General features: G+C 44.0%; 1 protein-coding gene across 3 annotated transcripts in view; it reads left to right on the top strand.

Annotated features, from left to right (window-relative positions):
• Top3alpha (topoisomerase 3-alpha) overlaps window positions 1–23,539 on the top strand; it is a 119,234-nt gene that overhangs the window by 68,002 nt on the left and 27,693 nt on the right. For all 3 annotated transcript variants that reach the window (XM_075878575.1, XM_075878574.1, XM_037436007.2), the window contains exons 14-18: window positions 2,486–2,555; window positions 4,427–4,455; window positions 10,905–10,963; window positions 13,362–13,428; window positions 16,714–16,842. In XM_075878575.1, coding sequence (XP_075734690.1) covers window positions 2,486–2,555; window positions 4,427–4,455; window positions 10,905–10,963; window positions 13,362–13,428; window positions 16,714–16,842 — 354 coding nt within the window. The remainder of the gene's footprint in view (window positions 1–2,485; window positions 2,556–4,426; window positions 4,456–10,904; window positions 10,964–13,361; window positions 13,429–16,713; window positions 16,843–23,539) is intronic.

Below are 23,539 nucleotides of genomic sequence, written 5' to 3'. Positions count from 1 at the left end.
AATTTGCCAGTAGCCCGATATTCTACAGAGGAAAGTCTACAGAGGAAAAGCAAGAGGCCAAATGCAGACAGTCTATGGCGTCATCAATACGTGGAAGTGGGTATACGTCTTTTTTTGTTACAGCATTCAATCGGCGATAATCGACGCAAAATCTCCAGGATCCGTCTTTCTTTTTAACGAGAATTACTGGAGCTGTCCATGGACTTACCGACTCTTGAATGATACTGTTTTCAATCATTTCGTCCACCTGCTCATTAATAATCCGCCACTCGGATGGCGAAACACGGTATGGCTTTTGTCTAATCGGATTGGCCTAACCAGTGTTGATAGTGTGACATGTCCGAGAAGCAGGGATTAGGGGCGCTTTGTCTTTCTGCGCAAAGTCGAATGCGGAGACGTGCTTCGAAAGTACATTGACCAATGTTCGGCGTTCACTTGTGCTCAGCGACTAATTCACCATTGGCAGAAGAGCCGTTTCAAAACTGTGACTACGATGCTCTTCCGACGCATCTCTAAGCTCGGTCACCAGTAAGGCCTCGTGTTGTCCACTGACGACGGCTAACTTTAGACCATCTGGTAACATCACGGGTTCTGTAGAGCAATTGACAGTACATAAACCAGCGCGTCCACGTCTGATCGACACCACACAATGTGGGATCAACACATTCTTTTTCATGCAGTTGGTGTACACTGGTTCTATGTTGGCATCAAAGTTGGCGGAATAGCTGTCGCTGCAACCAACCGGTACACGAACGGTTGATAACGGTGGTATGATAGTGTTGCCACAGTCACACAATGCCGTCTCACCATCCACAGGGTTTTCCAAGAGTGCTGGGGGAACGTGATCACTCAAGACTATTGTCCCTGTGCGACAGTCGACAGTCGCGCCACACTCCCTCAAAAAGTCCATACCCAAAATAACATCATGTGTCGCCTGCGGAATAATCACGAACTCCGTTGGGATAACGCGGCCTCCGAGAAACACGTCAGCTTGACACACACCAACAGGATGCAGTGCCTCACCACTCACTCCGCAAAACTTCGAAGCTTGATTCCTCTTAAATAAAACCTTCCGCCCCAAGGTATCTTTAAAACACGCACTCATGACCGAAATGGTTGCCCCCGTATCCACCAAAGCCATCACAGGCACATCGTCAACAAAAACACGTACTTTGTTCTTGAGCATCAACACAGGAGGTATTTCTGATATTAGCACGTCTCCGGCGACTTCACCTCTATCGGCCGCGCTTGCTAGTTTTCCTGTGGCAAAGGAGACGTGTTGCGACGCTGTGGTGAAGGAGAACGGGGACACGAGGCTGTGGAGGCGTCGAGCTCCTGTCAGATGTAGGGGAGTGGTTGACAACAATATGTTGTCATCAGGTGATGACTTTTCGGATCACTCGACCCTGCTGATGCTGGATGCCAATGATGAAGTTTAACGTTTGATGATGCAGCTAAGGTTTTCGCTTAAAAAATAAAATTTACCGTCGGTAACTTGGCGTCCCACAGAGGCAGCGTCAGCAAGAGTGATTAAAAAATCATCACGTGAAGGCGTTATCATATAACGTCGTCACATCATAGACCACCAGAATGTGCAAGATCGTCATGACATCTCATGATGATGTCACCAAATGGCATCATTCTTTGCACTGCCTCCACCGATAAATTGTCTGAAGAAAAAGAAGTAGACAGCTCTTGCTTTCAAGTCATCTTGAACGAATGCATAGGAAACCTTGTGAGTTTTTTTTTTCTTACGTGATGTTTATTTTGCAGTTTACTGCTTGGTTATGTTCAATCTGATCTGCTTGTTATCCACCATAAACCTAGAGGCCTCACCTATTCTGTCTTCGCGCATCTCATTTTTTTTTTGTTTCCCTGTGTGAAGGCAAAAACTTCTAGTTGTAGTTTCAGTATTATCGATACAAAAGTGACACTCGTAATTTACTATTTGGCTTATTCATGTTTTCTTTATATTTGGGTATTATTGCTGTGCCAGCCATGTGCTCCTGACATAATGGCTCCATCTTCCAGATCCGTCCTCAGTTAGTAGGGCAGAAGACTAAACACTCCACAGAGTGTGCTCGTTTGCCATAAATGTATTGAAATGGTGCCACTGCTTATACCCAGTTTTTTTCTTCATTCACCCACTTCAACGGATTGGACCTCTGGTCAGCTGAGGTGTGTCAAGTTTTCCACAGCAAAACGAAGTGACATGTGGTCATATTGATTTGAGTTGTTAATGTATAGTGAATTCAAATCTTGAAAATCTTGATGGTTCTCTATCTATCTGTGTTCGCATTAACATTTTCCTGCTTTTTGTACCATGCATTTCACCCTCTGTTAGGGTTAGTGTTGAGCCATGTGCTATCGGTGACGTCATTGTTTTATTCTGTACTTGTATAAGAACCATATGGAACCCATGTTTGGCTTATGTTTTTTTTTAATTTTTTTCATTACTGCTTTTTATTCTTTTTATCCTTCATAGGTTACGATTCCATGGGTCTCGAGATGTCAAAGCCCCACCTGAGAGCAGAATTAGAGGCTGACCTTAAAAAGTGAGGTGGTCTTAGCCGTATGCATGTAGTATAAAAAAAGAAGATAAAAGAACCCATGTTTGAATGTATACTGCACAAACCAAAGTTAACAGTGCCATAGGAGCAGTAACAGACAAAAATCAAGCTAGTTCTTTACTAAGTGACTGATTCTTAACTTTGTTGCAAAAATTTTTTCTGTAAAATCTGGGCATGCTTCTGCAGTGAAATTTTATGTTTGGTGTGTGTGACTGATAGCTGATATAAATAATTTACTAGGCTTGTGTGAATGGTGAATTTCAGGTTCGAAGCGAATTCGAGGCGAATTGTATATACAGTGGATTCTCAGTAAACAGAAATCTGTTAAATGTAACCACTGTCTAAATGGAACAACTTCCTCTGATATGATTGGTTTCATACTTGAATGCTGCAACCCACTTTACCTTTCAGTAAACAAAACTCCTGTTGAATGAAACAGATTTTACCAGTCCCTTCAGGTTATGTTTAATGAGAGTCTACTATATGGCATATAAAAAAATGGGCATATTTATCATGACCTAACTAACCTGCACACTATTTTTTAAAATTGAAAATAAGGCCTCTATGCAAATGTCATTTTTTTTTTTCGTTCAAAAGAAGTAGAACAACTTTGAGTAGTACTAGGACCTGATTTCAGTATTATGTGAGTGATAACCTGTAAGATACGTAAAATTCTAAAATAATATTGGAGCACTTAAGCCGTCATAAGCTTGTAAGCTTAAAAAATGAATAATTTATTTGAGGGAAATATGTTCATTTAAATAAGCCCTGCAACACTTTTTCAATTACAAGTAGTTATGGAATGGATTCACTAAAGAAGCTTATCGCCACCCGAATTCACTGCTGCAGAAATTTTTAGAATTCGTCCTGCAAGAGCAGAGTTCCGAAGATTTATCGCATGCTGCAATTGCATTCTCTTCTTGTCCCGGCAAAAGCGCCGAAAGCTAAGCTGAGAGGGATGGCACGGGAGAAGAAAATACACCACGCCTGCCTCGTGACCCTTCAGCACTTTCTCTCTCACTCTCTATCTCATTTTTTTTTAAGTATGCTGCTTTTCACTGGGATCGTGCACGTACACCTGTACAAGTGGCGGCCTCCCGCGACGGCCCCAGTAACAACCAAACGCGCCATGCTCAAATCAGCCAATGGCTGATACAACGGCTGTGTCGAATTATTTTTGAGCTTGCGGTGTTATTTGCTCAGAGAAGTGAGCAATTTTTAACTAACTTTGAGAATTTATTGTGAATTGCAGGCAACGTGCTGCGCTATAATATTTGGCTTGCGTGTTCTCGGTGGCCTCGACCACCGATCGGAAGTGTTGTCTGACCATTCTGAAAAAGTGTTGCAGAGCCCCTTTCAATTTGAAGTGGGGCTTCGTAGCAGTGTGGACTGATATACACCTATTCCTTCATTGCGAATACTTTGGAATTTTGAATAATTTAAATTCGAATCTAAGCAGATTTGAATACTTTACAATTCGTTGGAATATTTGAAGTGTTTGAATATTCGCCCAACATTATAATTTACAATCAGTTTAATAACAATGCACCCACAAAGGGTACTCGGTGGGTATGGTGATTTGGTGTTGGGCTTGAGGCTTTAGCGTGAAGTGTTGAAATGCAACATAACTCAGGTGCTATGCTTTGGGCTTGCACAAAAAAAAACAATAGCTGGTCAAACGTAATTTGCAGCTCTATACTACTCTGTCCTTGATGGATGACTATGCAGCTTTGGGTGGTTAACCCCCTTAATTTAATTTCATTGCCTAGTATTTATTCAGTATGTCACAGTGCTGAATCTTAAGACTTGGTAGAGTTAGTTTTTCAGGTTCTAATATGATTTTTCTTCTGTTGCAGGATATGTGAAGGTGCAAAAAATGCTAAAGGTAGGGAGTTCTCACTTAAGCTTCCCGGTCTAAAGAGAAGCATTGGGCTTCATCACACGTATATCGTTAACTTTTTGTGGAATTGTAGTATTCTTATTACAGTGCAATCAACTTTAGCTGACCAACTCTTGCATTGGCTGTGAATAAAAAAATTTTATATGAGAGTTGCATTATTATTGCATACATTGAATCCGCAAATAACAAGTTATTGTGTGGATTGAGCAGTTCTAAAATATCTATGAATACATTTTCAATTCTAAGGGCATTTTGGCATTTACTGATTACTGACTTTTGGGTAATTGTGAAATGATTAATTAGTGAATTTCACATGCACCCAAACTGGTTTATGGTTGAATACAAGCGGGTTTTCGAGTATATTGCCACGTTCCATTTCCCAAGTTTTGTTGTCGTCCCGAAACACTACATCATTCTCAGCGCAAACCGTGCCTGCAGTTTTCGAGAAGCTTCCGGACTGTAGTATATCATTTCGATAAGACCGCGCCTACTCTGCGAACTGTACAGATTATTCTGGAACCTATGCCACCGCCAGCGATAACGCTAGAACATTTGACGGCAAGAGTATAAATGCTGACGCTCTTCGCGGCTTGTCAGTAGTTGATCGACGGCCGACGCTCCGTTCACTGCTATCTGTGCAAGACTGCTACTGTAATCGAATTTTCCATTTACCGGGCACACGTTCGCCCAAATAAACAGTTAAATCCCAACATAAAGTCTCCTGTCTTTGGCCACGTCACGACCCCGTGACATCTGGTGGAGGTGCTGCTTCGTTCATGTACCGGACGCCCCCGTCAAGCCGTGAACCCAGCCCACGTCGCGGAGAAGACACCGACCCCAACCAGGAGCAGCGAACAAGTCGCCGACAGCAAGGGCTACCATGGGAGTACGGGCTTCTACAAGACAAGGTGCGGAAGACCAAGGCCATGACCGCGACTGCAGCAACAATGACAACCGCAGCGTCCCAGCCCACGATGGTCATGCATCAACCCAGGGAACCACCAATTTTCCATGGGTCATCGTTCGAAGACCCAGAGTCCTGGCTAGAAACATACGACCGTGTGGCCGCCCTCAACCACTGGGACCATGACGAAAAGCTCCGTCGTGTGTTCTTCTATTTGGAAGACACCAAGGGACCTGGCTCGAAAATCTGGAGTCCACGCTCCGAACGTGGGATGTTTTCTGCGGCACATTCCTGCAAACGTTCGCGAGCGTCGCTCGCAAAGAGAGGGCCGCTGTTTTATTAGAGACCCAGGTTCAGCTACCAAATGAAAATGTCGCCATTTTCACAGAAGAAATGACCCCCCTATTCCGTAACGCTGACCCAGACATGCCTGAGGAGAAAAAAGTTCGTTTCCTCATGCGAGGGGTCAAACAGGAGCTCTTCGCGGGACTGATGAAAAATCCACCCAACACCGTCCAAGAATTTGTAGCCGAAGCGACCACTATCGAAAAGACCCTGGACATGCGCACCTGACAGTATAATTGTCGCCTGACTCCAGAATGCGCTGCTGCTCAAGCCAGTAACTTTGAAGACCTGCGTGAAACGATCCGAGCGATCGTGTGGGAAGAGCTGCGCAAGCTGTTGCCTTGGCCGCAGCCTCAAGTGGATTCGATCGCCGACATTGTGCGAGAAGAAGTTTGGCAATCGCTTCGAATCCCCCAAGCACCGCTGCCCGAGCCGGAAGCTATGAGCTACGCCGCTGCAGTGCGCCACAACGCTCCTCCCCGTCCACGCCAAAATGCTGCCCCATCGCACTTCCTTCGACTGACGCCACCGCCGCCACCACCCCCACCGACGTCGTACCGTTCGCCAGCGGCCCAGCGCATTGCGCCGAGGAAGACTGACGTCTGGCGCACCCCTGACTACCGCCCGCTCTGCTACCACTGCGGCGAAACCGGACACACATACCGCCGTTGCCAGTACCGACAGATGGGACTGCGTGACTTCGCCGTCAATGCACCGCGTCCACAGCCAGGAGAACGGCCACGTGACATCGCCGACTACCTGACAGGAACTCAGTGGACACCACGAAGCCCTTCGCGTTCGCCGTCGCCCAGCCGCCACACGTCATCGCACCACCGGCAATACTCTGGCCCAACGCGGGGCCGGTCTCCTGGCCTGTATCCGGGAAACTAAGGGCAGCAACCGATAGAGGTGCGGTTTCTGTGCGACGAACTACCGAAGATTCTCTGAGGACGACGCGACGGAGCTTTCCGAACACAACGCCAATTAGGCAAAGCCCTGACGGCGAAACCTCACTTACCGAAGGTGACCTGACGACGCAACATGGAAGCAGCGGAACAAGCCGACGCAGCTGTGACCCGACACCACGCCCTAACTGTAATGCGAGACGGCGAACTAGTGACCTCGACGTTCTTATCGACGGCCACAGTGTGACCGCTCTCGTCGATACTGGAGCCGACTACTCCGTCATCAGTGGGTCGTTCGCCGCGAAGTTAAAGAAAGTTAGGACAGCTTGGGAAGGCCCTGAAATTCACACAGCCGGAGGTCATCTCGTAACGCCTGCAGGAATCTGCACAGCGAGAGTCACCATTAACGGCCGTATTTATCCTACAGACTTCGTAGTCCTATAATGCTGCTCGAGAGATGTCATCCTTGGCATGGACTTCTTATGCCTCCATGGTGCTGTCATCAACCTAAAGAAAAAGTCAATAACGTTATCCACAGAAGAAGCACTACCACCGCGCACGCCGTCAGGAAATCATGCCTTGAATGTGCTGGAAGAACAAGTCACCATTCCGCCTCGCTCAAGCGTCATTATTTCAGTCGGCGCTCCTAAATCACCTGACTTGGAAGGCGTCGTTGAAGGCAGTCAGCATCTGTTGGTCACCCGAAATATTTGCGTCGCAAGAGAAATTGCAGAGCTGCGGGGAGGCAAAGCAATGGTTATGCTCACGAATTTCACCAATGAGTACAAACATGTGAACAAAGGAACAACGGTTGCATACATCGAAGAAATTGTCGAAGCCACCAGTGCTTTCGCCCTCGCAGATTCTGCGGAACCTGCTCAGAGGAACCAAGCCCCTCCCATAGCTTTCGATGTCAATCCCAGACTTCCGAACCATAAGCAAGAACAGCTCAAGGCCCTGCTACTGCAATACGAAGATTGCTTTTCGTCGGCATCAAAAATTCGGCAGACCCCAATCACGAAACATCGCATCATGACCAAAGAAAATGCCAGACCACTCTGTCAGAGTCCGTACAGGGTTTCGACGCGAGAACGTGAGGCCATGAAGAGACAAGTTGATGAAATGCTGCGGGATGACATTATCCAGCTGTCCAAGAGTCCATGGGCATCCCCCGTGGTGTTAGTGAAGAAAAAGGATAGGACCCTACGTTTCTGCGTCGATTATCGCCGCCTGAACAAAATCACAAGAAAGGACGTGTATCCTCTCCCACGAATAGACGACGCACTTGATCAGCTCCATAACTCCAAGTACTTTTCGTAAATGGAAATCAAGACTGACTATTGGTAAATCGAAGTCGACGAAAGAGACAGAGAGAAGACGGCGTTTGTTACACCGGACGGCCTCTTCGAGTTTAATGTGATGCCCTTCGGTCTTTGCTCAGCGCTTGCAACTTTTCAACGCGTTATGGATACAGTACTGGCAGGATTGAAGTGGCAGACTTGCCTTGTGTACTTGGACGACGTCGTCCTGTCTTCCTCGAGTTTCGACGAGCATCTTCGGCGCCTTGAAGTTGTACTTCAAGTCATCAAGACGTCCGGACTCACACTGAAGCCAGAAAAGTGCAGATTTGCGTACGAGGAGCTCTTGTTTCTGGGGCACTTTATTAGCAAGTCTGGAGTTCGTCCCGATCCACGGAAAACAGCCGCCATCGCCGACTTCCCGCCGCCACTGACAAGAAGGCGGTGCGCCGATTTCTTGGCCTGTGCGCCTATTATAGGCGGTTCGTGAAAAACTTACTTCGCCCGCATTGCTGATTTTCTCACTAACCTTACCAAGGCCGACGTGGAGTTCAAGTGGAAACGCCGCAGGAACACGCCTTCCAGGAGCTTAAACATCGCCTCCAGACGCCTCCGTTACTTGCCCATTTCGACGAATTCGCTGAGACAGAAATACACACTGACGCAAGCAGCATAGGTCTTGGCGCCGTTCTTGTGCAGAGGGCTGACGGACTTGAAAGGGTTATTAGTTACGCCAGCCGATCGCTATCCAAAGCAGAAGCCAATTATTCCACAACAGAAAAGGAGTGCCTCGCCATCATCTGGGCTACGTCGAAATTTCGCCCCTACCTTTACGGCAGGCCCTTCAAAGTTGTGAGCGATCACCACGCCTTGTGTTGGCTAGCCACCTTGAAGGACCCTTCAGGTCGCCTCGCACGATGGAGCCTGAGACTTCAAGATTATGACATTACTGTCATTTACAAGTCCGTCAAGAAACACTCCGATGCCGACTGTCTCTCTCGTGCGCCTGTTGACCAACCACCACCCGACGACCCGGCTGACGACTACTTCTTGGGAACAATAACTACCGACGACTTCGCTGAACGACAGCGGGCCGACCCGGAACTTAAGGCCCTAATAGAATACCTCGAAGGCAGGACCACCGAAGTCCCGAAAGTATTCAAGCGCGCACTTGCGTCGTTCTTCCTGCGAAACGGTCTTCTACAAAAGAAAAACTTTTCACCGCTTCGAGCTAAGTACCTCCATGTGGTGCCTTCAGCTTTGCGACCAGAACTCCTGCAGGCCCTGCACGACGATTCGACGGCAGGGCACCTCGGTGTTTCTCGCACGCTCGCGAGGATACAAGAAAAATACTACTGGCCACGTCTTACCACCGACGTCACTCGTTATGTGAGGACATGCGGGGACTGTCAGCGACGCAAGGCACCGCCGACAAGGCCAGCGGGACTTCTGCAGCCAATTGAACCACCTTGCCGACCTTTTCAGCAGATTGGTATGGACCTACTGGGGCCGTTCCTGACGTCGGCTTTCGGAAACAAGTGGATCGTGGTAGCTACCGACTACCTCACCCGCTACGCCGAGACAAAAGCCCTTCCCAAAGGTAGTGCATCCGAGATAGCTAAGTTCTTTGTCGAAAATATCGTCCTACATCACGGCGCCCCAGAGGTCCTTATCACCGACAGAGGAACGGCATTTACTGCCGACTTAACTGAAGCGATCTTGGCATACAGCCAGACAAACCACCGCCGGACGACAGCGTACCACCCACAGACCAACGGCCTCACCGAGCGGCTAAACAAGACGATTGCCGACATGCTGGCAATGTACGTCGATGTCGAACACAAGACGTGGGACGCCATTCTTCCGTACGTGACTTTCGGACTTTCGCATACAACACGGCGGTGCAGGAGACGACGCAGATATCTTCATACAAATTGGTCTACGAAAGGAGCCCGGCAACGACGCTCGATGCCATGTTACCCAACGTCATCGACCAAGAAAACCTCGATGTGAGTGAGTACCTTCAATGCGCTGAAGAAGTCCGACAACTCGCGCGTCTCCGTATCAAGAATCAACAGACGACCGACAGTTGCCGTTACAATCTTCGATGACACTTCGTTGAATACCAGCCCGGTGAACGTGTTTGGGTGTGGACGCCGATACGCCGACGTGGACTAAGTGAAAAGCTTCTGCGACGGTACTTCGGACCATACAGGGTGGTTCGACGTCTCGGCCCACTTGATTACGAGGTTGTCGCCGACGGCATCACGAACTCTCAGCGAAGCCGATCGCGACCTGAAGTCGTCCATGTCGCGCGCCTCAAGCCGTTTCATGCCCGTTGACAAACTGAAACGGCGTTTTTTTTTAATATTATTGTATTGTAATTTATTCATTGTACTTTCTTGCATTATTGTTGTATTTTTAGTTAAAGCATCGGGACAATGCCTTTTTCAGAGGGGGGCAATGCCACGTTCCATTTCCCAAGTTTTGTTATCGTCCCGAAACACTACACAATATTCAGCGCAAACCGCGCCTGCAGTTTTTGAGAAGCTTCCGGACTGTAGTAGATCATTTCGATAAGATCGTGCCTACTCTGCGAACTGTACAGATTATTCTGGAACCTACGCCACCGCCAGCGATAACGCTAGAACATTCGACGGCAAGAGTATAAATGCCGACGCGCTTCGCCGCTTGTCAGTAGTTGATCGACTGTCGACGCTCTGTTCACTGCTATCTGTGCAAGACTGCTACTGTAATCGAATTTTCCGTTTACCGGTCGCAGGTTTGCCCAAATAAACAGTTAAATTCCAACATGAAGCCTCCTGTCTTCGGCCACGTCACGACCCCGTGACAATATTATAAGTGCTTTGAATTATGCTGAAATACAATTCAAAAACCCACTGTCTAGATACTGCATGTTCAATAGACCTTTCTTTATTTACCTTTCTTTTATTTATTGACTTTTAAATTTTCTTTTGTCAGATGTGTTGAGGCATCAAGTGAATCTCTACCGGGATGTCTTCTATGATTCAGAACGACAGGTATTGTAAGGTTTCTTATAGCTGCTTGACTACTGCGACAGTTTGTGCTTTTTTTTCTACCTAGCTGAGTACTCTCCACATTCTTACATGACACGTCATTTATGTGTTAATAATCCGAGCCTTTTAAATCTTTTCTCTGCTACACAAATGAATGATAAAAGTTTTTTTTCCTCAGAGATTTCTTTCTTTCTCAATGTATATGTCTCACACAAGAGCCTCTGTAAGCAGCAGCGCTGTAACCCCACAGTGTAAAGGGTTGCTGTGTGGCAGTTACACAAAATGTAACCACTCTAAAGCAGGCTTTCAGTGCACACAATTTTTGTTTGTTCACTGGTTGTACAGTCTACTTTCCTAGAGAAAATGGAGCTCTCTAAAAGTCAATAATCTCTCAAAAGCATACAACAACATGATGACTCCATGCTATGACATGCAGTTACAAATATTGTGCAGTAACAGCATTCACATGCACTCGGATTCTTTTGTTCAAACAGCATGTGCTAAGCTATTTCATTCAGCTATTTAGTGTCATTGACTTTACTACGCTAAATCTCCATGGAGCTTTAAAAAGGAACGGTCTTGATTCTGTCATGCAATGGATGGGGCACACTAGAGTTATTTGTTAAGCTGTTTTGTTATAACTGCACAGCCCTGTACTCGGCGACAACTTCCTGTGGCAGCACAGCCAAAGCTACGAAGCCCTCGCACGCCCTTTTTTACTACGCTTCTGCATGTAGTCCATGAACGCCAATTTCTGTATACTGCGTAGCATTATGGGAAATATAAACCAAAAAGATGTCAATATTGTGTTCAAGATTATTTGCATTATTGTTAGAAAAATCACCCATGTAGGTTTCTCGTTCTTTGCTGTTTCTGGTTTTCTGGTACCATTTCACCTTTTTTCTGCCCCGGTAAACTGCGATGATGTCGCTCGGTTGCAGCAAGTTCACATTGAAGCCTGTGAGCGAGCATGAGTGCGTGTTCATTAGGTGATCTGTATTCATCGAGCAGGAAGAAAGAAAGACAGTAGTGCATCGCGAAATATTTTCTTTTATGCATATGTAATAGCCGAGAATTTGTGTGCGAGTGATATCATCAGCGAGAGTGAGACTAAAGCCACTTCAAAAGTGACACCGGCGGCTTGCCAGTCTTGAGCAACACCAGCCGTGCTGCTTGGATGAAAAAGAGGGATTGGAAACCGTACGCAAAACCAGTGACCCTTTTCTTGAGTTAGGTTGCATACGTTATCGGTGTTTCGGATGCTTATTATTGTTGATACAATAACGCTGAAGATCAGGCACTGCAACACCGCTCGTCGACATCTACGGAGGGAGTCATTCCTTACGCTTTGCCTGGGTAACGCACGCGCTCGTGTATATTACTCTGTTGACTGTGAAAAATCAGCGTTCTTGGCCGAGTAAAAATTGTGTTTTGTCCACTTGGATTTACAAACGTCAGACGCCAGCTCATGATCGATCGGTGCCACGCCTTCTGTTCTACATTGTTGCCTTTGCGTCTCCTAAAAAAAAAAAACTTGAGCGTCTGCAGAAAGTTCTTGCATCTCTAAAAGAAAAAAACACAAAAAACAATGATGCCGACTAAGTATGCACTGAAATTCAGGAAATGATTTCTTGGCTTTGCGTTGTTCCAATCGCCCAGTACCTTCTCTGCCGTACGTTTTTTTTCAAGAAATAAATCTCAACACTTCAAAGAACCCTCGTGTTCTTCACCCTAAAAAATGAACATTTTATTTATTTTTTCTAAACGAATATACAATTTTTTTAATAGTGGTCGTGCCAAAAACTACATGTTGGATGCGCTTGCGAAACTGAAATTGCATGAAAACGGACTACTTGGCGTAGTGACACCTGTGCAGAAGCTCCACCCCCATAGCTTTAGCTGTGCTGCCACAGAAAGTCGTCGCCAAGTATAGTTGTATGTTCACTGCTGGAATACCCCCCCCCCCCCCCCCCCACCCAACATGTAGAACGGCAAGCTAAAAAAAGTATTCTTGGTTTTCTCCTTTCCTTAGGTTGATCTGATCTTCTAATTGTAGTGTTTTTATTTTATTGTGATGTGATCTAGTTTTTTAAATAAATGAATAAATAAAAACAATGTATCGTGTTGCCCTGAAAATCTCCAGAGAGTATTTGTTAGGAATGGTTTCAGAATTCTTGCCATATTACTGGCCACGTTATTTGGAATTTTCAGTATGAAAGCCCTAGGCAGGCGACTATGTATTTGATAAAATGGTAATATGTAAATCTTCTAATTGTATAAATATGAGTTACAGACTGTGCGGCTAAGATAGTTTAGTGGGGTCAATTTCAGTTCATACCCTTTAGTCTTCGTTCTAATAACTCCTTGTTATATTTTTGCCTTTTTTTTTGCTTTCTCATAGATTAGAAAATTAGGCGAAGCTCTCAAAAGGTACCTGGGCACTGGGCAGCGAAGTTCTTCTCCTCCAGGTTGGTGACATATTTTTAAACACATAGCTAGTGTCATTTAACCCTTTATTTATTTTGTTCTAGATTTTTTTTTCTGTCTAAAAAGATTTCTACCAAGTTAGATAATAAATATTTTGCTTCTAAAGTATTGCTTGACAAAAAAAAATTGAAGATATATTGAGTCAAAGTTGCATAATGAAGTTTATTGTTCCATGCCTATAAGGGTCTTTCACAATTTGTGAAATAATGTAATTGTTGAGAAACTGGCAAGTATAACTCGTCAAGCCATCAAGCGATGTTATATGGAATGCTCGGCCTGGGACACCCTGAAATGGTAATATAGGAAGCTTGATGGCGATGTCAATCATGTCAACGTCCCTGTCACTATGCACACTGGTGATGGTGTCTTTGAACAGTCTTTCTCATCTGATATCAGGCTAATACTGATGTCTTCATAAAGTCCCATATATTACCATCTCTTTTGTGTCCTTCCTTAATTTCTTTCTCTTTATTTTTCTTCTTGTTTATTTATTGCTTCATATTTCTTTTTATCTCCTTGTTTATCTCTTTCTTTCAGTCTTGCTCTCTGTTTCTTCTATTTCAGTTTCGTGTCTTGTTTTTTTCTATCTATTCCTGTTTTTTTCTTGTATCTCTCCATCTTTTTATGTCTTTGTTCTCTTTAATTTTTTATTTTCCCTTTTTGTCCTTTTTTGCTTTCTTTGTCTCTCTTTCTTTCTCTTGCACATGTTTGACGTGCTCCACTTCGGCAAGCAGAGTTTTCATTTAACGCTCGCGCCTGCTGTACTCGGTAGATTTATTCATCCACAAAACTTTATTAAGAGGCCTGAAGCCTGGTCGTTTCAGATCGAGGCAAGCTGTGTTGGGCTCGCCAAATTCTTTGTCTCATACCCATGTGAGGAGTTTTCCTCGACAGTGCACAAGTTTCCAATAGCTTAAACAGCTCCGCAGTGAAAGAATGGGGAACCATTCCATTTTGTACACTAGACGACTAGCAAAACTGTTTAGCGTGCAGCACAGATATGATGTGGTGAAGGTCGGTTTGGTCCGTAAGACCAGGTTGTAAACAGCTGGGTTGTTAACGTTGAATATGCATTTTTTTTGCACTGTTCCCTAGAGAGCACTAGAGAATGCCCTGGTCATATACAGGTTCACTGTAAAAGGAAAATGAAGTTTGTTATATCATATCGTACCCTGTTAAATGCACTTTCGGTCACTTTCGTGGATGCTTGGCTTGAAGCAGATCATCTTCCAGGCAACTCATCGCATGCACGAATGAGACATTGGAAGGGCTGTGAGAATACCCTTGATATATTACAGAGAGAGAGAGAAGGGAGTGTTGGAAGAGATTGACTGTCTGAGCACAACAAAGTAATGTCATGTTGCGCTGAGCAACACAGTACAATAAGGGGAAAAAGAACCTGGCTTTCATCTTTGAGTTGTCTTGGCAACAGCATGATTGTATAGCTTTGAGGAACTGTTGTTTTTCATGACGTTTGCCTGTCACTTCTGCTGATAACAAGGTCGATGTATTTAGAGTGCTATTTTCTAAAGTATAATTTTCAGTATCCAGCATTTTGTGAATTGTGAGTTTAGAAAAAAAAATGCTGAAGAGGTTATTTGAGAGTACTCAAGTACATGATGCCCTTATTTTTTGCATTATTGAGTGAATATTGAAGACTTCTTAAATGATTTTTTCCATGAGATTTTTTATGAATCGAAATATTTCTAGCTTTTCATAAGAGCCCTATAATAGTTATGAAGGTACTTGAACGTAAATGCAACTTTCTTCTCCTAATTACTTCAGGATGTGAAATTATAGTTCCTGCACAGTGCTCCTAAATGCAAAAGTACCCGCTTCAAAGTTCTCCAAGATGGAACTTCTTGCTGCTACTAAGTGTTACAAAATTAAATTATTGCAGCTCTGACAAGTGCTCCAAATCAAAAGTTCTCGGTAACATCTTTGCGTATAGTATTCGCGGTCTTTGTCGTCGACTGATGAAGGCAGCCTCTTAATACAGTGTTGACATTTTTAATGCCAAGGACAAGCTCATTTCTATATGCCCACTCTTCACAAGTATCTCAGTAACAAGAGATTGCCGAGGCAGAGCACGCGTAACACTAATCACAGTATTACATTTGTTTTTAGTAATTGCTACACATGCCAGACTGGCCACTGCCTTAATATTGGGCTAAAGCAGCACCGCAACTTCCTAAACGAAGCCCGCTATTAAAACCTTTGCATCACTGTTAACAGTGCGGGTTTAAACTCGAACTCAACAAAAGCACCATTCTTTTTCGGTACTGAAAACTGATTACAACAGAAATAATTGAAGCTTTCTTTATTCAAAAAAATGCTTTCTTGTGCATTAGCTAGCTGTATATTAACCTACTGTACAATGAAGTGACTTATCTTGATAAGTCTTTGGTGCTGGGATTAGATCAGCAGCAGTAGCCATGCACATGCTTATCATGACCTGAAGTTTTTTCACCACAGTTGCTTCACCATAGTTTAGAGACCCCCCCCCCACCCACATGCACATAAGGTAGCGCATATTTTTTTTTTAAAGGTTATTATCCCTGAGCTGATTAGCTGTTCTTCTTTTGTTTGTGTGTTCTTGTGCACGCATGCATTTCTTTGTTGCTTTTTACCTTTTAATGTACGATGAAGAGTGGCTGCATTCTCTAAATAAGGTTTAGTTTGAAGTAAGTGTTCCTCTTGTTTACTTGTTCTTGTGTATTTCCAAGTATCGTTAAGAAAATTAAGGTGGATCAAAAATTAAAAAAAACAAAAACTTGTCCTTGGTCATCATTGAGACTGTAGCATCAACCTTCATATGTTGTGTTGGTTGTGGGTTCGAGCCCTATTCCTTGACTATTCAGGGGCTGCCTTTGTAGATTTTTGTCCACAGAGCTGAGATACAGTTTAGAATTCTCTTGTACCACTGACTAATTTTGCTATAAGTTATGATTGTCAGGAAAGGGCAACTTTCTAGATAGCTGAGACATTTATGCTAGTCTCTGTATACACCTTCAAAAATAATCCAGTTCTGCCTGGAGCCCACCCGATGTTGAAGAATACGAACTGCATTTACATTGCTTCTTCATTAGCTTATTTTCTCTTCTACAGTGTACTTGTGGGCCAAGAAGCTACGAGTTTACTGATGTCTCTGCTAATAGATTTTCTCCTTTTATTAAAACAATGCCATTGAGCAAATCTTGGGTCATAATCATAGTCCCTTCTATGTACTCATAAATGTGTTTTGGTCTGTCCCTGACTGCTTGCAGGACCCGGACAAAACAATGCACGGGCAAACTCTGTATGGTACAGTAACAATTCTGCTGCTCAACCACCGACTCGACGAGGAGGCACCACAGGTGGCGGTGGTCGTAGATGTGGCATTTGCAATGAAGAAGGTATTCTGAATTGTGGAAAGAGGTTTTTAATGTCTCTGATTATTTGAACTTGGGTCTACAATATCTTTCATATTTACTTTATTCCGAAATGTCTTTGGCCACTGCATAGTATGCATTAGCAAGGTAGTCAAGCTCATGTACTGCTAGTGAAATCGAGCTTGATGCTAAAAGCTAACCACTTTTGCACTTGAATTAATTAAGGAATCACTTGTTGTTAATTCAAAAATTATGTAATGATATACAGGGTAGTTTTTTAGGCATAAGAGATTTTTTATAATGATATTACAGTCAGGCCCCTATTGTTTTTGCAAATTAGCTATACACTGAGATGGAAAAACTCCACTGCACCTAAAGTTTCATTTAAATTAGTAACTAACTAAAACTCACTAATAAAGTTTTTTATTAGGAGCGTTAGGGCCATTGTTTATACAGAAGAGTTGTAGGACATAACGTTTCTGGCATGCTCATTTTTTGAAGATTGTAAAAAATGCTCTGAATTTACAATAAATATGGAAATTTAAGGCTGGATTGAAATGATACAAAAACTGAGGGCATCGGGCATGCAGGAAATCGCTCATCTGTGACATGTCAAACTCTAAGTTTACGTGACAATTTTTTGGAAAAATGTGCATTAGAACAGAGTATGATTAGTAGGCCTATGCAAATAAAGTGAATTTGAAGTTCGAAGTGAATAGTGATTTTGGTCAAATAATTTTGAATCAAATTCGAATAGTATATGCCATATATTATACAGAAAAATTGGCATATTTGTCATGAGCCAACTAATCTGCACAATATTTTTTGTTTAAAACACTTTTACAAAAGGTTAAATGCAAGTTAATATGCATTGAACAGGTGCTTTCAAGGCTTGGCACGCCATTTACTGCAATGAAACTGCCTTTACAGGGGGTTACATGTGAATTATGACCCATCTATTTATTGGTTTTGAATACTTCGAAATTTTCACTAATTTAAATTCGAATCGAAGCAAATTTGAATACAGTAATATTCATTCAAAAATTCGAAGCATTTGAACATTCGCACAAGCCTAATGATCAGAAAAAATGGGACGTCATCCTGAATGCTTAAATGGGCCTCTTATTTTGGGGATTACGTGTGTAGTTCTAATCTGTTTCTTTCGCACTGTACCGCAATATGCCTAGGTTTTGATCTTTTCTTTCACTGTGCAGCCTAAAACTAGGCAGCAGCCACTGTAACATTACTTCTTTCAGACAAGTGAAAAAGTTCTTTGCACATCTTTCAAGTTTACGAAAGAAACAGATTATCACTTCATGCCAAAAGCAAAGAATAAGCTGTCCAATTGGGTATTTGAGACGACTTCCGGTTTTTCCTGACCATGTTCTCCTGCGATGCATCTTTTTTTTTTTAATGTTTGTCACTATGTGATGGAATGACTGCTCTAACTGCTCCAAACTGTGCCAAAAGAGAAAATTAAAAATGTCACTTCCATTACTGGCCACATGAGCTGCCAGTCTGACATAGCACAGGTGACAAATTTCTTGCATGCCCGGTAGGCTCATTCTTGGCATCACCTCAAATGAGGCCTTCAATTTGGATGATTATCTTGCCAAATTACGTGTTTTTTTGGGGGGGGGGAGGATAGCAATTATAGGAACACTCTCGGCTGGATTTTGCTGCCGGCGCCGGTGTCACTCACCGTATATGTATACGTATCTATATATGTGAAAATGCGAGAAAGAAAAAAGTCCAGAAAAAAACTCGGTGCGCGGAATCGAACTTGGGACCACTGAATCGTGAGTACGAGGAGCTACGGAGGAGCACGTCTTCGAATGCTGAATGTTCAAACGGCAAGCTATTTATATATACCACTTATTGCTGGTGCCGGGCATCTCGGGCAAAGGGGGGGGGGAACTATCGTGTTTTCAGCATTACCAGTAAGATGGCGCAATGAGCACGTGTCGTCACATAGTCACGACGCGGGGGCGTGCGCTCATCTCCCACGCGCACTTTGCCCCGCGTACAGAGTAAGGGGGTGGACACTCGATCCTGGGCGCTTATCTTGCAGTGGGGACAACCGTACATTTCGGCTAGCCTTTGGGTTTCTTTGAAACGGTTCTGTTGTAGTTACTGGGCGTAGAAAGGTCACTGCAATCGTTGCAGTCTCTGTTTGCGAAAAGATCACGCCTTCAGACACAGCGAAGTAACAACTAAGACGCTCATTTGCGTTCATTTGTACCCGTGACTTTGTTCCGTGCGTTATTTGTGCATGAGAAAGGCGGGGCATGTTTCGATCAGCTTGCCATTCTGCGTGTGACCTTCCAATTTGTTGCTATCATGTTCATTGCTTCGCCTTTGCGGCAGAGCTGAGACTTTCTTAATTATAAAAAAAGGCATGCCGTAAATTGTCGCGTCCTACACATCTTTCATATAAACTATTACCCTAAAATTAATAATTAAAAATAATAAATAAGTTTTTGTTAATAAATTATTTGAATGAAACTTTAGGTCCTTTCTTTAGCACTTGGTGTGATTTCGCTTTTCGCTGAGCATTGCAAATTCTTCATCTGTGGCACAGTACATAGATGCACACTCATTCTATACACTTTTTGTTCAGACCCCATGGCCACAACAATGCGGCAAAAAGAATGGAGGCTATCGCTCCTCCATATGGCCGATAAGACGTGATTTCCTCCACACTTTTCTTCCGGCACGCATTCGCTTTGAGTTTCTCTGTTCATTACAGTGTATTTTCAGTCGGCATTCATTTTTCTCTGACTCGACAATTCTGCCTGCCAATGGGTCACCAGAATCTGCCTGGACAAATTTATTCTGCGAGGTTTCTGGCTGCCAGATGCCAAAAAGAGACAATGCACGCTTGCCACCATCTTTGTGAGAACTTGACAGATTGCAATGCACTTTGAGACTTCATCTTCTGTTGCCATTACACCTGGCATTATCTTTTAAAGCCCGTTTTGCCGGCCAGATATCGCGATTACAAGTGGCGGCAAACATACCACCGCATGTCACAAGACGGAACACAAACTGATCAGCGTGCGTGTGCGACATAGTACGTGATAGCCATGAGCAGCTGTCACTTTTGAGGACACTTATGGCTGTCGGAAGATTTCACGTGTCGTTTTGTACTGGGATCGCCATATGCACTACACAGAGTTGAGCTTGTTAAAAAACCTCTAACACCAAATTTGGAAACTCGAAATGCTTTTCTTGTTTGATGCCATCGAACCCCGCTACGATGAAACTGATGGGGTGCGGAAAAAATTTCATTGAAGCAAAAGTTTTGTTGTAGTAAAATCGAAAAATTATAGTTGAGCTGAGCTAGCAAAACAAAGGAACGTTTAAAGGAACATTTATTCTCAAAATTAAAAAAATGTCTACTGCTTCCTATTCTTTCCCAGCAGCATGGCGACGTTATTCTCACCCATGCATACTGAGGTCATTGTGAAAAGCACACTGAAACAACTCCTAAAACCGCCTTCGTGAACGAACCAAACAGTTGCATTAACACGTTAACACCAACAGCTGTCCCCCGTCAAAAGTATCCGACAACGCCGAGATGGAGGCAGAATATCGTGGAGCGGTGACTTTTGCATTATTCTATGCCATTCTTATCATCCATCGCTTGCGGCTAGCTGATTTTGTTGATAATGCAGATGAACAGCCACTTTGATTAGTTACCACACTGGCCAAGCGCGAACATAATGATAAGCATCGAAATCGGAAAAGGCATCGTTCCGTGGTTGCACCCAGCATATACCCAGCAGCTGCGTGAAGGAAACCACGAACTGAGCGACTGAGCTTCAGCTTCGGATCGTCTGCGGCTCAAAAGAACCAGTGGCAAAAGCAGGGCAGCCTCATTGCCATCGCAATCGAGCATTGGTGGCGTCCATGCCTGCTGAACAGCATCGGTATAGTGGCGGTTTCTGGTGGTGCCAATGCGTGTTTTAGACTTCGTTGACACATTTTCAGGCTCTGAAAATTCATCGAAATGTCAGAGATTGGGTTTGCTGCATAGAAGTAAGTATCTGAGCCTGTAATTGAATTGTAAAAATTTGTTGAAGCAGGACGATCGAAGAAAAAGTTTTCGTTGTGGTGACAATATTTATGCACTGACTCCTATGGACTGCTGACAGGGAATCGTGAATTTTTCATTATAGCGGAAATTTTATTGAAGCGGCGTTTGTTGTAGTGGAGTTTGACTGTACTCCTACATGTGGGGCCACTTCTGGCCAATTATTAGGGACAGGCGTTGCCTATAAGATACACTCAATCCTCATTATAACAAAGTTGCATCTTACATGAAAATAAGTTTGTTATATGTGGAACTTTGTTATAAAGGTATGTGCCTAACACTATACATTATAAGACTATTTTTCATTTGCTTTGTTATAACTGATATTTAACTATATCCATGTCATTATATCAAGGTTTGAGTATATTTTAATTTGGTTTTAAAGTAAGGGTGTGTGCTCATCGGAGTGTTCAAGTTCAATCGCCATTTTCTGTGGTTTGACGTAGACAGGGGCCTCCTCGTGACATTGAAGAGGCCAAGCAAGTATTGTCAGTGTCAGAGAGCATTTGCTGGGTGTGCACAATACTCCTACTGGCACCCGGCGAGGACTGTTGTTTTTCTTCCCTCTTACTTTGTTGTTAGCTGCTCTGAAGGTGGCTTTGGCTGCTTATGCCAGATATGCTTTTCTCTGTTCTGAGGAGGACACTATCGAAGCACCCACATCATTTCATTCTTCACCGCCCACAAGTCCCCCTATTTAAAAATAGCACGTTCAGCATCACCGAAGCTTCAATGCACATAGTCTCAGGTGCTACCCCACTCTTAGGCGCTAGTTTCTTGTGGCATTTATGTGGGCGTTTCAAACTGATGCAAAATCATTCCGTATTAAGGACACTAGCATTAATTATACCATGCGTTAGAGTATTTACAATTGGATTTCATTATTACCAGATGCGAACGTGTAAATTAGTGTCATGAAAAACTTCTGCCTCGATTATCTTGTGAGTGCTTGCAACTGAAATGTATTAAGAGAGAGACGGAAACGGGAGTTGCAAGCCAAACAGACTTTATCAAACAAAGCGGACAAAGGAACGAACACTCAAATTCATGTAGAACAAAAAAGCACACAGAGCTCAGCAATCCAAAAGAACCAAAACTAACAGCAAGCCACATTAAGGTCGCCTCTAGCTCTAGCCCGTATCTGGCCAATATTGCGTCTTGGTAATCAAGCTATTTTACAGCTTGTACATCGACTCTGTGCCTTTTGTTGTGTCAATCTTTTGTCAAGTTCATTGTCTACGTCGTCTGCTAGCTCCTAAGGTTGCCGTTCATTGTTTGCGCCTAACGAGCCGCTTGTCGTCATTGTTGGTGTCCCGGTAGTCTTCGGCCTAGCCCAGTTAGGCTCAACTCGTCAATGGGGCCGTTCCATGTTGACGGGGCGCTCCGATGACTGTGATGTGAGCCACAGCCATTCTAGCCGAGCCACAGCCATCTAGCATGACCCCTCAAGCCTCACTAGTACTTGCCCTCACCCAAGCTAAAGCACTAAAGCGGTGCCCTCCCGCTCCATATTTTCTTTCCCTGTGCCATCCCTCCCTGCTCAGCTTCCAGTGCTTTCGTTAAGACGAGGAGAGAGAATGCAATTGCAGCGTGCAACAAATCCTTGCAACTCCGCTCCTGCTGGACAGATTCTGAAAATTTCTGCAGCAGTGAGTTTGGGAGGCAATAAGCTTCTTAGTGAATCAATTTCTTGGCTACTTGAAAAATTATTCCAGGGCTTCTTTAAATGAACATATTACCCTCAAATAGATTCATCATTTTCTTAAGCTTAAAAGCTTATGACGGCTTATATGCTCTAAGTATAATAAATTTTAAAATGTTAAGTATTTTACAGGTTATCACTCAAATCCTACCGAAAGTCAGATCCTGCTACTACTCAAAGTTGTTTGGACTTCTTTTGAATGAAAAAAAAAAAATGAAATTTGCATAGAGGCCTTATTTCAATTAAAAATTATTGTGCAGGTTAGTTAGGTCATGATGAACATGCCCATTTTTCTTTATATGTCATATATACTATTTGAATTAGATCAATATCACTATTCGCACAAGCCTACTGCCGACAACCATGGCACGAAGTGGAAAAGCTGTAAACCTACCGGGAACAGCTGTGATAGAGTGCGGCAAGTCCGTGCAGCCTCACTCAGGTCTTCTAAGGTTGATGACCACTCCCCAGGCCTTTACGCTGACAGCCTTCAGAACTGGGGCCTACTGCCTCTGTCGCTGTAGCAACGCTGTCTTCTCTGACCTTTGCAGCTCGAAGCTCCATAGCACAGTGACACCTCATCTTCTGGGAGTTTGCCACCACAGCTCAAGTTGCGCGCCAAGGGATTTTCCCCCACCAATCCCGCACGTGAAGGTGGCGTGTATGCGCACCATCGTGGTGTCATGCACCCTTGCCGCATTCCAGTGTTTGGCGTGCGCCTCGTGCCCTCTTACTCGTGGCATTGTCACAAAAAAACTTTCGCTGTCGGGGGTTCTTTGAGCCGTTAGCGTAGTGGCAGTTTTCTTCATGGCCGTGCATGGTCTTGCAAACATACGTCACCATGTCTCAAATGCTTATGCTCGATAGAATCGTTTCCACTTTTCGGCAAACCTAGCTCGATATTTCCAAGCAGCAACGCAGAA

This window comes from Rhipicephalus microplus, chromosome X (genome assembly GCF_043290135.1).
Source record: "Rhipicephalus microplus isolate Deutch F79 chromosome X, USDA_Rmic, whole genome shotgun sequence".
NCBI lineage: Eukaryota > Metazoa > Arthropoda > Arachnida > Ixodida > Ixodidae > Rhipicephalus > Rhipicephalus microplus.
This window is presented reverse-complemented; position numbering and strand designations above follow the sequence as displayed.